At 40.6% G+C, this 15553-nt stretch overlaps 1 protein-coding gene across 1 annotated transcript; it reads right to left on the bottom strand.

Annotated features, from left to right (window-relative positions):
- Positions 1-187: 187 nt before the first annotated feature.
- Positions 188-14625, bottom strand: alox12 (arachidonate 12-lipoxygenase). The gene is made up of 15 exons (XM_003458399.5): positions 14501-14625; positions 11755-11901; positions 11264-11465; positions 10025-10106; positions 9782-9904; positions 9572-9678; positions 8425-8597; positions 8129-8272; positions 6286-6489; positions 5985-6071; positions 5734-5903; positions 3541-3662; positions 2281-2381; positions 1916-2086; positions 188-1516 (listed from the first exon to the last, which is right to left on the bottom strand). Exons 2-15 carry the CDS (start codon positions 11899-11901, stop codon positions 1337-1339), a joined length of 2013 nt encoding a protein of 670 aa, XP_003458447.1. The 5' UTR covers positions 14501-14625; the 3' UTR covers positions 188-1336.
- Positions 14626-15553: the final 928 nt, after the last annotated feature.

The raw sequence follows: 15553 nt of genomic DNA, 5'->3' as shown, positions 1-15553 counted from the left end.
TACCTTTTCTATCCACTGGAAGATGTCCAGCTGTCTGCTGTAAGCAGACTTATTGTATCCGGTGTGTTCTTCCTATGGTGAGTGTCACAGTAACCCACTCTTTACTGTTGCCTGGTGAGTCATGCAGTGATGCAGTAATCTTACAGTTTTCTGATGTACTGAAGCCACAAAGTACGCAGACAACGGATGTGGCGTCATTTGTTTATTTCTCAACATTGTAAGCACATGGATATATCAGGATGTGTTGCTTTACAGTTTAAGCTTCATTATACGTTCATACGTTTTAAGTAAAAAAGTTACATTTAAAATATTGAAGTTATTCTGTCAAAAGTACTACTTACTGATTACCTTCATGTAATCCAGGCTGGGCAAACTTAACTATAGAAGGAAATATCTGTGCCGCAGTAATAAATTCATATAATTAATGCTAACAATGACTCAACTCTCCAAACATGGCACATGCAGGTTTATCTCTAATCTGACCAGTCACCAGATCTCAAGCAGCTGCAGGGAGATTCTGAGGAAACTCACATGTCAGACACTTCATATCACTTGCGTGCCCGGCCTTGACATGACACATCAAGTCCAGCTGTTAGTGGCTGAGACACAAATAAAGGGCTTCCAGAAAATGCAGCGGCTGGAGCGCTGGAGGTGGAGCAAGTCATCGGCTGATCGGAAGGTTGGTGGTTTGAAATATGCTTGGGCAAGATATGAACCCAAGATGCATCCATCAGAGCATGAGTGAGTGTCAATATTAGACAGAAAACACTTAAGCATAAAAAAAGTGCTCATGTGAATGAGGCGTGCTGTATAAAGCGCTGGGTGCTCTGGGAGAGTATAAAAGTGCTATAATTGAACCGCTCCATTTACAAAATATTTTTATAGTCTTTGTAAAGAAAAGTTTTTCCCTCCTGATCATCTCCTGCATCCAATCAGTCTATTGTTTTTTGTTTGTTTGTTTGTTTTGATTAACTTTTGGTTCATATTTAAAGATCAGAAAAAAAAACTCACATAACACAAGGACACATTTCCAAAGTTTAAGATTTAAGATAATGATCTAGTCCAGTATTTACTTGGGCGTGACTTAACCAATTAACCAATACCAACCTGTTATATGTCAGCTGGTTTATCTATGAAGTTGTGATTGGTTAATTTGAATTTTATTCTGTTTCCTGCCTTTTATTTAAGCACACTTCTACTATGTGCTACTATGACCCTGATGAAGGCCACAAGCCAAAACGCGTTAAAGTAAAGTTGTTCCTTTTCTTCAAGTGTTGCTGGAGTTCCTGCATTGCAAAGTTTAAGACCGACACCACTCAGCAGTCTGGGAGTATTTCTATATCGTGATGCTGTTTTCTATGCGACTGGGCAGGAGAAAAAGGTACTGCAGCTCCAGTCCTTCATTCTCAGTCAGAATGTGTTTCTCTATCTCCTTCAACTCCATTCTGAACCTGTCGATCACCTCCAGAGCTTTGGGCTCGGTGAAGTGGTCCTCTGTGTACTGGCCCAAAGGAATCTGAGCAGAAAAGACAGAAAACAAACAATGTGAACCGTAAGTAGCTGAGAAAAAAGGATCAATTCCATTTTTCATTACAAAATAGGATTTATTTTTAGTGTCAGTGCCGGATGATTGTCAAATATTTGCATTATGTTTATAAACATAAACCATCAGTAAAGAACAGATGACTCGAGTAACTATGATATACACGTATCAGTAGATACACTGACATTAGTGTTATTGTATCTATTTATATTAGTTATTTAATATAAATATTGCTGACATTTTTATCTCTGTGTAGAATTTTTGTATATTCATATTTTTAATGGATCTATCGCTGCATTACATGTGTATATTATGTGTATATATCACTTATAAACTGTATCGGACACAGTATGGTAATGAACTTGGACTCACTGCATCTGGCTGCGCCCGTCCCAGATGCCATGTGATGGCCATCTGTACACAGGACTGGCTGACATCAGGAAGCGTGGCCATAATCATGTCCATGGTCACAGCATCTTTGTCTGTTGGTGGCGGTTGTCTCATGGTGCAGGGGGTGTTGGGAACCCAGGCACACCAGTCAAACTAAAAAGAATCACAGAGAAACGTTTGCTGTAGCCCCGTGGTTTCATACAGCTGCACTCATCATATTATCACTAAATTCCAGTTCATTTCTTATCTTAAATAAGTCTCCCCAACAAACCAGCGGTTTGACTTTCTGCACCTCAGTGCATCTTGTGTAACAGTGTCGACTGTCTTTAGGTGTGTGTGTTCAGCACCTGTCCATTGTTAGTTGCAGCATGCTGTGCTGTGCTTGTGAAGATAGCCACTGCCAGCAGTGTGCAGAGTTCCTCTGTGCTGCTGAGTTTACTGGGCAAACCTGGAACACATGAAACATGAAGTGGATGGCTCACATACACAGGCTGTCCTGCTGCTAACTGGAGGTGATGTGTCTGTATTCTGAAACTATGAACGTAATGTGGATGTGGACACAATTTTTGCCTCATGCTGGCAATTGCTTTGTTTTTATAATCTTATGCAAATATATGAGAGTTAAATTTCACATGGTCATTTGTTTTTAAATGAAATTAACAAACCAAACTGTGAACTCTGCATTGCAGTACATTCATATTTTGAACTTAACTGCATATAGTTACAGATAAATGATCAAGTAAAAGAGAGTTTGAGACCAGATCCAGACTGATGTGTTAGCCATCAACACTCATCAACAACAGTTAATACATATGGTACCGTGCAAAGTCTTGAACGCCCCTCATTTACTTATATTTTGGTAGGAAAATGGGGAACAGGCCCAATGATTTACTGTCACGTGCAAACATACAGTGCATGGCGTCTTGACAGCCACCCTTCCACTGAGACCAGTTTAGAGCAGTAGATGAACTGAGGGGCCAGATGCATCTCTCAGGTTTTGTGTCACATCTTCATATTATCTTTATCTCTATATATAATATATAGAGATAAAGATAATATCTATATATAACATATATCTATATGATACAGATAGATATCTATCTAATCTCGATATCTAATATATATGTAGATATATCAGGGCTGTCAGGGCTTCGGTTAGAGATTTCAGATGTCTCTCATCAACAGCTGGTTTATTTGTGCTGCCAGACGCTCCTGGAGTGCAGTCAGCTTCTTCAGCCAGTAGGCGTGAACTTATGTCGGGGCTGGTGCAGTCCAGTTCTTCATACTGGTGACCCTTTCTTGGATCCTGTCCAGAGATGTTGCTGTGGTCTGCTCTCAGATCCTCTAACCACTGAGCGTTGCTGTTATGGGTTGCGTCCCTCTCCCGTATGCTCTTTGGAGAACTTAAGAGGAACTTTTTATTCTTTAAATCTACTTTTGGCTTTAAAACATTTTAACAATTTATGAAAAATGTCATAAATCTTTTAAACCAGCAGTCTGAGCCTAGTAGTTCAAGAAAAACTTACCCTCAGACCTAATAACATTTTAAGCAATCAATAAATTAATAACTTCCTATACAAGTGCAGGTGATTACATTAATAACTGACCAAATTTGGGGAGCTCTGTGAAGCCTTCCTCAACGATGTCTCTGATCCAGGCCTGAAGCTCCAGGTCTTCTTGCACATCATGGTCTGACTGGTAGTACAGGCTGACCATACTGGAGACAAAACTGGAGGAAAGGTAAAAACTTTCTAGTTATTTATAAGAATACATTGTTTAAAATAAACAGTATGGACATTCAGAATGATATTCAAAACATGTAAAAATATCAGGCTTTAGTAGCTTTTGCTGGTGTTATCTGTGATTTCCCTGATCGCTGGGAGACAAATGCAGAATATTATATTTATGTAAGATAATATATTTTTTATTGTAAAACTAATAATAAGGCTGTTAACATTGCTACTAATTCAAACATCTTGGCACACCAATATACAGAATATCATCACTTATGAAAATGAAAGGAAGCATTCAAAGTGAGTGGGGCACTTACTAAAAACAGTCATAGAGAGGTTGTAATAGTATTATTTGGCAGTCATATTATCAGCAGGTGGAGGTTTTGGTGTTTTAAACTACACGAACATTAATCTCTGACTTTAACACGTATGATTTAATAAATGAAATTATATTGAGTGTTATTTAATTCACTCGATCACAAAACTGTGATCAGCAAACACAGTTTTGAAGAGAAACAGTGAGAAAAAGTAACTGGATTAAAACGATCATGTTTAAATGATTATCATGTGGTTAAATCCTGTTAATGTTAAACAGGAAGGAAAGTTTACTCATGTGTGATGAAATTATTCATGAACCATGTTAAAGTAGAACATAGCAAAGACGTAATGAAGTGATTTTAGGGTTTAAACTATGTTTTAAATCATGTTGAAGTTTAGAGACAGAGAGGAGGAGAAGGTGTGGCTGGACATCAGGTGACTGAATGTCATCAATTATGATTGGATGTCACACTGAGTGTGATGTCAGAGCTCATCTCAGATATATATGTTATATGTTTACACACCTCTCTGTATTTAATTATTGATTTGGTTCTGCTGGAGGTTTCTTCCCACTGTCACCAAACTGTGTCCTCATAGGAGGTCATGTGATTGTTTGGTGTTTTCTCTGTTTTCTTATACTTACAATATAAAACCATTGTTAAAACTGTTGTTGTTATTTGGTGCTATATAAATAAAATTGAATTGAACTTGATTGAATTTGACATCCAGACAGAAAGCGGGGAGAGATGAGGACCCGGCATGAATGCAGAAGAGATAATAGGCTCTTCCCTTTGTCTTCTGTGAGATAAGCAGTTCAGAAGATTGGATCTAAGAATTCCCAGTTGGATATTCCAGCAAAGGTGCCAGAGGCATCAACCGCTGCCTGAACTATGGACTTACAATTCGGTTTGATAGTTTTTGTTTTTTCTCTGCTTATTTTTGCCGTGTTAGATTATAAATTTAAGAGAATTTGGACTTCCAAGGAATTCCACTGTTTTCCAAAGTATGCTGCTCTTCTGCTGGACTATTATTATCAACATGGAACATAGAGATAAGTGCATCTTCAGGCCTGGATGTCTCCAGTCTCTTGTCAACAAAATCAGCATGAGGTCAGAGTCGGTTGATTAGACCAGTATAATTCAAGTAGTTTGATTCTGTGATGATCATTATCTGATTTGCTTCCGATAAATTGCTTTAATAAAATGTCTTGCATTAAGAAAGTCTACATTGTGGATATTCGCTTTTTAACCCTGTGTGAAGCAGTAAAGGTAAAAAGCTGAGTACTAATAGAGTAGAAACAGCTCGTACAGGTTACGCCAGCCTTTTAAAGTCACAGACTTGGGGCTTAGTTTTCCAAACCACTATATTAAACCCAGTCGTATTCCAAGAGCAATGATGTAGAGCTGCCACAGCAGGCCTGCAAGGCTACTCAGGGCCAGTTTTGAATCAGAGTAAGCAGTGTAGACATCTGGAGAGTAGAGGCAGTTAGAATTGGCCATCAGCTCTATCCGAGCTCTGCACTGCCTCCTGGGTAATGCTCATAGGATCAGAGAGTGGACTTTTTAAACACAGAGTTGATCCACGCTTCCTGTACTCAGGTGCTGGTTCCACAGATCATCGGTACCTTGTAGAACTACGCAGGAACAAGGACAACATGCAAACTCTTTAAGCCACCAGTTTGCACCGCCGAATAAATCACACCCAGTGGTTGCAGCAAGATGTTAGCACAGCACAAGCTTGCTATTGTACCTGTGTATGGCCTCCCACAGCATCAGACTATGGTCTTTGTAGAAATAGTTGGGGAGCTGGGACACTCCTCTGTCACGGAAATCATACAGCGGCTGAATGGAGCGGTAGGTCAACACCTTGTACTCCCTCTGGGCCAAAATTAACAGGCCATCGCCACCTGTAGACACAACCTACACAACAGGAATATTAGGAATATTAGATCGGAATATTGAAAAGCTCAGTAATATTAAAGCCAAGTGTGCTGGGTATACTCGTTTGAAGATGCCATTTGCAGAGATGAGCTGAGTGCGCCCCCTACAGTTGATCTCTAGAGTGTAGCGTTGATGAGGTGCCAGGAGCTGCAGGAAGAAAAAGAACATTCTGATTATTGTTGGAAATTTAGATTCTACTGGATTTATGTTGCAGAAAGGAAATTAAATGAAGGCCAGGTTCCTAAAAGTTTGTTCAATATTAGACCTTCATCTCTGCTTTTAAACCAATTCATATCAGATAAGATAACAACAATGACCAACAATGAAAGTGCTGAATGATACGACTTATATTAATATTTACCTTGTAAATGGGGTGTACAGCAGGCAGCTGTCTCAAAGTGGCCACACAAAACACTTCTACCACCAGGTGAGTCCTAAGTAGGTGAGACAGGAGCTGGAATACCTGGAACTCAGAGTGACGCACCCACATCTTAGCCAGCAGCCAGGCCAGAGGGGGATCTTTAGGCAGGAATATGGGCGTGTCCCGGCCTGGAGTCTGCTCGAGCTGAGAAGGTGAAAGAGAGACTAATGAGCTGTGGCTCAAGAGGTAGAATGGGGTGTCACTTAACTTGTATGGCTAGAGGTGCATCTGCTCTGAAAGTCACAGTGTCCTTGGGCAAATATGTGCAAGCAGATAATAAAGCAACGATATAAGGCCCTGTTTGGAATTACACTTTGAGTCGTCACTAAGATTTGAAGAGCTCTACAGAAATTTTCAGTTCAGTTTTATTTATTTAGCACCAAATCACAACAACAGTCGCCTCAAGGTGCTTTATATTGTAAGGTAGACCCTACAATAATACATACAGAGAAAAACCCAACTATCATATGACCCCCTATGAGCAAGCACTTTGGCGACAGTGGGAAGGAAAAACTCCCTTTTAACAGGAAGAAACCTCCGGCAGAACCAGGCTCAGGGAGGGGCGGGGCCATCTGCTGCTGGGGTGAGAGAAGGAAGACAGGATAACCTGTCAGCATAACTAAGGCAGGTTTAATACCCACAGCATGCTCTAATCACGGTTATAAAATCCTATGGTCAGCATTATTTAGTGATGATCCACTTGAAGCTGAAGCTCAGACACGTGTGTCAATAAAATCAACACATTGCTTCAGAAGCACACGGCTTGGTTTGTCTGAACAGAGTCACATGACCGAAGCTTCACTTGGCATGTCGCTGCTTCAATACCTGATTCTGTCATTTATGAAGAATTGAATCATTGGCGGTGATTTTGTGTGACAGAGAGCAAACCAGTGTGTGACATAATGACAGACATGGAGCCAGCGAGGAAGAGAGGACTTTCTACCCCCAGGTCTCAAATGCACATAAGAAATAGACTATAATATAGTTATAAATACATATGTTATAGTATATTATATATAAAACTACATGCCCACTGGTTCATTACACAATCACAGGGTGGCAGACACCTTACAGCACAATCATACTCCCAGCTTATAATAAGACTCTGTTGTATATTATTGTACATAGTGTATTTTATCATTTTTATCACAAGGTCACAAGCATGGGGAGAACAAATAGACATAACATTATTTTTTCACCCCGAAAAAATACATGTTCAAAGCTCCACAACAGCCTGATATCACACAGAACTGTCAGGGTGTACCCCGCCTCTTGCCCTAAGACAGCTGGGATAGGCTCCACCCACCTGCAACCCTGAAGAAGGATAAGCAGAAGTGAATGGATGGGCATTAATTAATGGCAGGACTTCTTTGAGCAGTCTTGTAGGAATGGGGTCTAATGACACGTTGATGGTTTGGAGGAAGTAATTACTGAAGTTAACTCAGTCAACGGCGCTCTGACGTTTGTCAGCCTGGCTACGGTGCTGAAGAGAAACCTGGGGTTGTTCTTGTTTTCTTCAATCAGTGATGAGTGGTAAGATGTTTACAGAGGGCTTTTTAATAGAGCAGCAAACTGGCCTTCCAGGCTAATTTAGTGAGCTTACTCATTATCTGCTCTAAGGTGTGCGCTTGAGAGTTATACCAGGAAGTCGAGCACAAAGTCAAACTCAGGACCTTTTTGTTGTGGGTCAGCAGTGCTAAACACCCCGCCACTGTGCTGCTGATAAAGTCCCAGCAAATGAAATTTGTCCCTGTGCTTCTGTGTATGCATGTAAACAACATACCTGTATAGCAATAGGTATAAGTCCTTCATCTGGGTGTTGGTACAGGAGACAGATTGGAGCAGCGATGTACTGAGGGTTTCCCTTGATTGTGTTACTGGGAATCCCATCCATGATGGCATAGTCTAACAAGTATATGTTTCCTGCCTGGACAAGAGTGTAAAGGAAATTTAAGATATGTTGACAAGCATGGAATAGAGACCATGAAATAAACACCACCAGTGAGACAATAACAGCGTGTACATTTGTGGCGTTCCTTTTATTTTATTATAAAAACCAAAGTTGTGCTTTTTCCCAACCTTCAGTTCTTTGTCCAAGTTGGTCCTGTCAGCCATAGAGCTCTGCACCATATCTGCGGTAACAGGGAAGTTCTCCGGCAGCTTTTTGCACCTCTGGATCATCCTGGGGTTGGAACCATTTAGACACTGGTAGCCAAAGAACCAGTCCTCCTTCCAGTGCTTCATACAATACTCTGTTGCATACCCACAGACACACAGGCGTCAGTTTTCTGTCATTGTTCAAAGACCTTTGGAACAGAAAATACTGCCGCAGAGAACAAGTTCAGCCCTACCACTGATTACAATGGAAGGGAGAGAGAGAGAAATGCTGTGCTTGAACTGAATTGAATATTACCCACATGTTTTTATGGATCATCTTCAAATTACAACAATTAGAAAGTCAGAATGGAACATGGATCAAAGGCTTTCAAATAGGCTGCCCTCACTGTCTGCAATAATCGAAAGATGGAGGTGAAAGGGTCAGAACTGGTACCGATGGGAAAGTTGATAGCAACAGATTTCTCTGGCACAACTTCACGTACTCCCAAGGTGCATGGAGAAGACAAAGATCTGATGACGTGGAGACTCCAGCGACACGACAAGTATCAGGGAACAACTTTATTAAGTGACCAACTTTATTTAGGGAACAACTTTATGTGACCAACGCGTTTCGGCTTGTGGCCTTCATCAGGTAACGTCAAACAGTTTGTGTTTAAATAAAAGTGGGCAACAGGAAACCAATCACACCTTCACAGAAAAAACAGCTGACCAATTTACATTTAACAAGGTGCTATTGGTTAATTGGCTAAGTCCAAATAGATTCTAGACTGAACCACTACAGATTAAAAGGGGAGAAGCTGTGGCTTAACCAGTTAACCAATTGGACAAACTACCTTGTTAAATGTAAATTGGTCAGCTGGTTTATCTGTGAAGGTGTGATTGGTCCATTTGGATTTTTTTTCTCTTTCCTGTTTTTTTTTTTTTTTTTTTTTATAAACACAAACTGTTTGACATTATCTTACCTGATGAAGACCACAAGCCGAAACGCGTTGGTCACTTATTAAAGTCGCTATTTTCAAAGATCTTTTTTTTTTTTAGTTATCATTTTGAATTTGCATGAAGCTACTATTAAAGCTACAAGTTTTGTGTGGTATGCTTTTTTACACACCAGCTATGGGACTTTTCAACTTCCAGAAGATACGTTTGAAATCTTCAAGGTCATCCCAGGACTTCCCAAACCGGATGGTCAGCTTCTTCAGAGATAACTCTAACAAACTGAGGAGAGGAAATGAGGCGTTTGTTGTTTTTAAATCAGATTTGTTACAAATGTGTTGAATCATGAACTGTGTGTGTGTGTGTGTGTGTGTGTACCACCTACGCGTAATGTAATGAATGTTCGAAGTCACTCCTCTTCTCGTTGTCAAAGCGGGCATCTTGGGGTAAATCTGCTTCCGTTTTGGCATCAATACATCTGGGAATCCCTGGAGCCCACGTTACCCATCTAACACAAAAATATCCAATGCTTCAAATCTATGTGTTGTTACAGAATGTGTTTGGTCAAATGTGGCTTGTAGTTCGTACAGTTTAAAAGGTTTCATATACCATAAATGTGAGTCCCTACCTGTAAGTCTTCTGTCTCTCCTGCAGCTCTGTTTTCCTGTGTTCCAGCAGCTGCAGTGCGGAGTCACCTGTCAGCGTCTTTGCTACAGGAGAAACAGACACTTGTAAGTTATACTGTCACATTATAGAGTAGGGCAGCGATACTGTTGAAATCAAGCACAAACAAAAAGGGTCACACATGAGATAACTGAAGGAACTCTGGTTACACGTAACACTTGAAATATATCTTTCTTGTATGGTCTGATGCTTACGTAACGAAAGTCTAAGAGGAACCTGTAAACAAATATGATGCAAATGCAAAGCAGGCACAGCAGCCCAGCATTTCACCATTTTTGCATGAAAGACACAGGCCTCATTTACACCTTGTGGTCTCATCTTGATTATATTATCTGATACAGTGTCTATATTTATGTCTCTGCTGCACATTTCTTAGGCAGTGATGGCAACTTGTCAACAAAGATGATGTGGTCCAACTAAAGAAAATCTAAATCACTGATCATCATTATTACACCAGCCAGCTGCTGCTCTGTAGTTTTTGCTGAGCATAGCGGCAGGTTCTAGCTTGGGTTTAGAGCACAGGCGTCCAACTCCAGGCCTCGAGGGTCGGTGTCCTGCAGCTTTTAGATGTGTCCTTGATCCAACACAGCTGATTTAAATGGCTAAGAGGCCTGGGAATGAACTAATCATTTGATTCAGGTGTGCAGACCCAGGGTGAGATCTAAAACCTGCAGGGCACCGGCCCTTGATGGCCTGGAGTTGCCCACCCCTGGACTCGAAGGTAGTACAGCAACAGTTACACATCCCCAGTGTGCTCATGCATGGGTGGAAGAGTAGCCTTAGATAGGCTTTTAATCTCACCACCAACTGCTAAATGTGATAAACTGACTGGGACTTTTAACCTAACATTCACACACTGATGGATTTATCAGGGGCAACTTGGGGTTTGGTATCATCTACTAATCTGTTGCTGGTTTGTTCTGCAGCTCCTCCTGTCTGCTCCAGCCCAAAGCATCCTTGGACAAGATACTGAACCAAGTTACTCTCAGATGCATCCATCGGAGTATGCATGTGTGTCAATGGGTGACTGGTGCATGGTTTATAAAATGCTATATAGGAATCAGTCTTGTACTAAAAAAGAACCTGCATAGCTTTAAAGGGAAATTTGCACCTTTGCTCAAAATCACCTCAGGACTTTTACACATGTAGGAATTATAAGGGAAGGAATGAGACTCTTTCCTACCTGTTCCTTCTCGTATCTCCATCTTGACATCGCCTACAAACCATCGGTAACAAGGGAAAGTCAGCACTTTACCTCCATCTGGAGGCTCTACAGCGACATATCGACAAAACCAGTTATCTTCCACCCAGTATCTTTGTTTCTCTAGTCTGACCAGTAGCACCGAGCCTAAAGGTGAAGGACTCATCACCTTGTACTGGTCAACCTGATGGAAGAATAGAAGAAGAGAAATACAAAAAAAATTAGATCCTTTCTATCTCAGAGTGATGCTGAAAAGCTAGTTCATGTTATTCTGTCAAGTTGTCCTGAAAACTACTTAAAATGTGTTGAGTGGATCTAAAATGCTGCAGCAAGAGACGGGGACTAGAAAGTGAGCCCTTTACAAACCCGCTGTCAAATCCAGAACTGAAGTTAAAGTCTCACATGCTGTATTTAATGTGCAAAAAAAGCTATCCAAATCTGGACAGCACAAGAAAAGCCAAAACTACACTTACTGCTCCTCGACAGAAATCCAGTCCAGGGTTGTCCAGTTGAGTGCGCTCGCTCTCCCCTTTCTCCCCCACGAGAGTCAGATAAATGTAGTTATTGGTGCCTGAATACTCTGAAGTACCAGTTGCTACTGTAACCGTGTAGACTTCCATCTAAGAAGACATGCACATACATGAAAACACGCAAGTGTTCAGCTAGCAACATGTGTGCACTTGAACACACAGGAAAAAAACCCATGATAAACTTGCAGCTGTCTTGGCTCAGTGATGTCACCATGGTCAGTGGAAGATTTCACAGCGCAATGCTTCAGAGTGAAAATAAAGGGTGTAGCAATAGGAAGAGGTCTGAGTTCAAAGTCACAAGGCTTTTGCTTTTTAGACCTTTTTAGACTCTGCTTGTCATAATTGGAAAGTCAGACCTGCAGAGCTGAGTCTCTGATTCTTTGCTTTAAATCTGCCTGCAGAGCAACAGACGCTTCATGCACGTTTCAGCCGTTTGTATTTGTAATTTTTAGTTTATCATTTAGCCCAGAGGCTGTGACAGCTTCTGTTGGCACCTCATCACCCAACATTAGGATGCGTCATTTGCAATAAGTAGGATTACCCAAACCAAAACTCTTTTGCAAGAGTGTCCTGGGTTCAAACTTGCTGAGAGACAACAGTACTAAGCATCAGGTCACCATGGTGACTGACTTTTTAACTATGTTTTTATTCTCCAAGCTGTGGATATAATCGTAGAGCCGGAGTAGATTTGTGTGGGGTTTTTTAATAAGCAGTGTCCTTGGATGTATTTGAAGTTATATATGATCATATTTGCATCTTATACAAAGTCCACAAGTTTCTCCAGGAAATCAGGTATTTTTGGTGATTTTGCATGCAAGATATTGTATTAATATAAGAGGGACCACACTCTTATTAAAAAGATCACGCACTCTAAAGCTCAAACTGAGTGAACATGTTTTTTCCTGGTAATTATTTAAATATTAACACTAACCAAATGTTGAAACCACAATGATGCAAATGAGCTGATAAATAAGAGATATGTGGTGTGACACAGCATGTGACAGATAACTGTGGCAGGATATGCCAGTGACATGCAGCTGTGGGAACGACACTTGTCTGGACTGTGTTACATTATTGTAGCACATTTCATCTTAACTAACACACACACACGCACACACACACACACACACACACACACACACACGCGCGCGCGCGCGCACACACACACACACACGCCTTTGGAATGGAAAAAAAAACAGGTATATATTTCAACTCAGTTAAATTTCATTTATATGGTAAATGGACTGGTTCTTATATAGTGCTTTTCTACTCTGAGCACTCAAAGCACTTTATACAACTAATTAATTACACCTGACCATCAATATGTATCTATAGATAATGCAATCAACAACATGCTACAGCTTCTTTTATAATCCAGACATTTCATTTATCTTGCATTTCCTCACTGCAGCTTTTCTGTGTCACTGTCAGGTAACAACGCCTCCCAGCTCCAGCCTGTCTTACTCAAATCTCTGACATTTGCGCTCGTCTCTGCTTTTGAAAGATTTGCTAGCATTATAATCAACTCCTAACACTGACAGCAGTATATTGTGATATTTAAATCAGTGGTAAAAGTATAGAAAGTGTGTCTATCAGCTATCTTTGTGCAAACTAACCAAACCTTTGCTGTGTCAATATAAACGTTTGTTTCTTTTTACTTTGCCTCCACATCTGCACAGACAACCGAGTACGATCAGTGTAAAGTGGGATTTGTGCTGCTGATGCTCTGAGGTTTACTGCTGTGTGCATGTACACAATTAAATCAACTAAAACCAACATTATGGTTGATTCCCTGCACAGACAGAATACTGTTCATACACTAAACAGTATACTGTTACTATAAATTCAGTAAATTAATCTAAGCATCATTAAGTTGAATACAAACCTGACTCTGACCACGAACACCACAGCCATACTTTACATTTCGCCACACTGCAGCATCCTGACCTGTTTATCTTGCATTGAACTATCTTGTATTTGAAAAACACAAAGTTAGAACACCTTTCTTGGTTTTGCATGAAAAACACAACTTACATATTTTGACACACAGATCCAGTGTCTGATTTTAAACTGAGGACATCCTCCCACCTGACCAGGCTGCACGGTGAGGAGATAACATTCATAGATTCTCTAAGAGTGCAAGCAGAAAAATCAAAGCTTTGTTTGTCCTTGTATTGAATGCCGCACTTTCTATTCTATAACATTTCCTATTACATAACCCTTCCAGACGATGTATGGCGTGATTCAGAATGAACTACCGCTGCTGCTGCCTGGTAAAATGACACAATCTCGCACACACTCTTGCGTAAAACACTTGCGTTAGTTGGCATGACTGAAACAATAAAATGCATGTTTCACCTGTACTGAGCCGTCACCGTGACTTTTCTAGCTTATTAAACTGGTGCAGGGTGCAGCGAACAGGTGCGCTCAGTGACGACATTCCGGTACTTGAGCCATAATATTATTTTCACAACACGCGCTTGTAACGTTGAGCATTTACTCTGTGGTATATATGAACGCTGAAAAACAAACTTATTCCCAAAAACAGCTTCTGTAGTTTCACTTCTAATGTTGCTTTTGCCAGTGGCAGCGTGTATGCAGGACACCGCTATCACAGGCAGGAGAGATTCTGACAGTCAGCTGTGATGGTGAAAATCAGGAGTTTGGAAGAAGACAGAAAAAGACCCACCTTAGTCGCGCGCCGTGTTCCCAGCGGAGTGTTGCTTTGCGTGGACGTGTCCTGTGGCTGTCGGCTGTTCTGACGTCCTTTTATTTGCTCTCTCTCTCTCTCTCCCAACACTCTTGCTGCACTCTCTACACTTGTGTATTCTCTCAGCGTTTCTATACCAGACAAGCACTTTTCTGTTTCTGTGGTCAGTATATTTAATAATAATGAGCCTCACTCATACCACAGCGAGGATGTTCCACATGTTTTTGGTTCGTTTCTTTTACCTCCTCATATGTAAAACATTAGAGATGAAACCGCGTCTTTTCTTTTTCACGTAACTGTTCGAATATTCTTTTTATACATTTTGTAAAAATGTATAAAAATCTGTAAATATTTTAAAGATAACCCACCTACACTACTTTTACTTGCAGTATTTTTTCCCCCGTGGCTTTAAAATTATTGTAAATTCTTTGGGGAATGAAAATTGATCTTGTGGCAGTCCTACAGCACGTGTGTGGTGTTGCAGTGTAGTTGTGTTGGACTTTGTTGTGTTTATACACCCGCCAAAGACCCAGACAGACTTTTAATTCATTTGAAAGCCTGATGCTTAGCCTCGTCCACCCCAGCTGTAAAACTCAGAAACCAGTCTTACTTGTTATCATCTATCGTCCACCTGGGCCTTACACAGAGTTTCTCTCTGATTTCTCAGACTTTTTATCTGATTTGGTGCTCAGCTCAGATAAAATAATTATTGTGGGTGATTTTAACATTCATGTAGATGCTAAAAATGACAGCCTCAACATTGCATTTAATCTGTTATTAGACTCAATTGGCTTCTGTCAAACTGTAAAAGAACCCACCCACCACTTTAACCACACTCTAGATCTTGTTTTAACACATGGCATAGAAACTGAACATTTAACAGTGTTTCCTGAAAACCCTCTGCTGTCTGATCATTTCCTGATAACATTTACATTTACAATAATTGATTACACAACAGTGGAGAGTAGTCTTTATCACAGTAGAGGTTTTTCTGAGAATATGCCACGCACATATTAAAGAAATATGTAGGAC

Source organism: Oreochromis niloticus, linkage group LG3, assembly GCF_001858045.2.
Source record: "Oreochromis niloticus isolate F11D_XX linkage group LG3, O_niloticus_UMD_NMBU, whole genome shotgun sequence".
Taxonomy (NCBI): Eukaryota; Metazoa; Chordata; class Actinopteri; order Cichliformes; family Cichlidae; genus Oreochromis; species Oreochromis niloticus.
Note: the sequence above shows the minus strand (reverse complement) of the source record. Positions and strands in the feature narration are given on the sequence as shown.

Excerpts from the sequence above, each read along its gene's own strand:
- alox12 (XM_003458399.5), bottom strand. The coding sequence starts at position 11,901 with ATGGAAGTCTACACGGTTACAGTAGCAACTGGTACTTCAGAGTATTCA. Across the intron at positions 8,273-8,424 it reads ACTTGGACAAAGAACTGAAG|GCAGGAAACATATACTTGTT; the intron begins GTTGGGAAAAAG and ends ACTCTTGTCCAG. Across the intron at positions 3,663-5,733 it reads CTGTGGGAGGCCATACACAG|TTTTGTCTCCAGTATGGTCA; the intron begins GTACAATAGCAA and ends CCTTTCCTCCAG.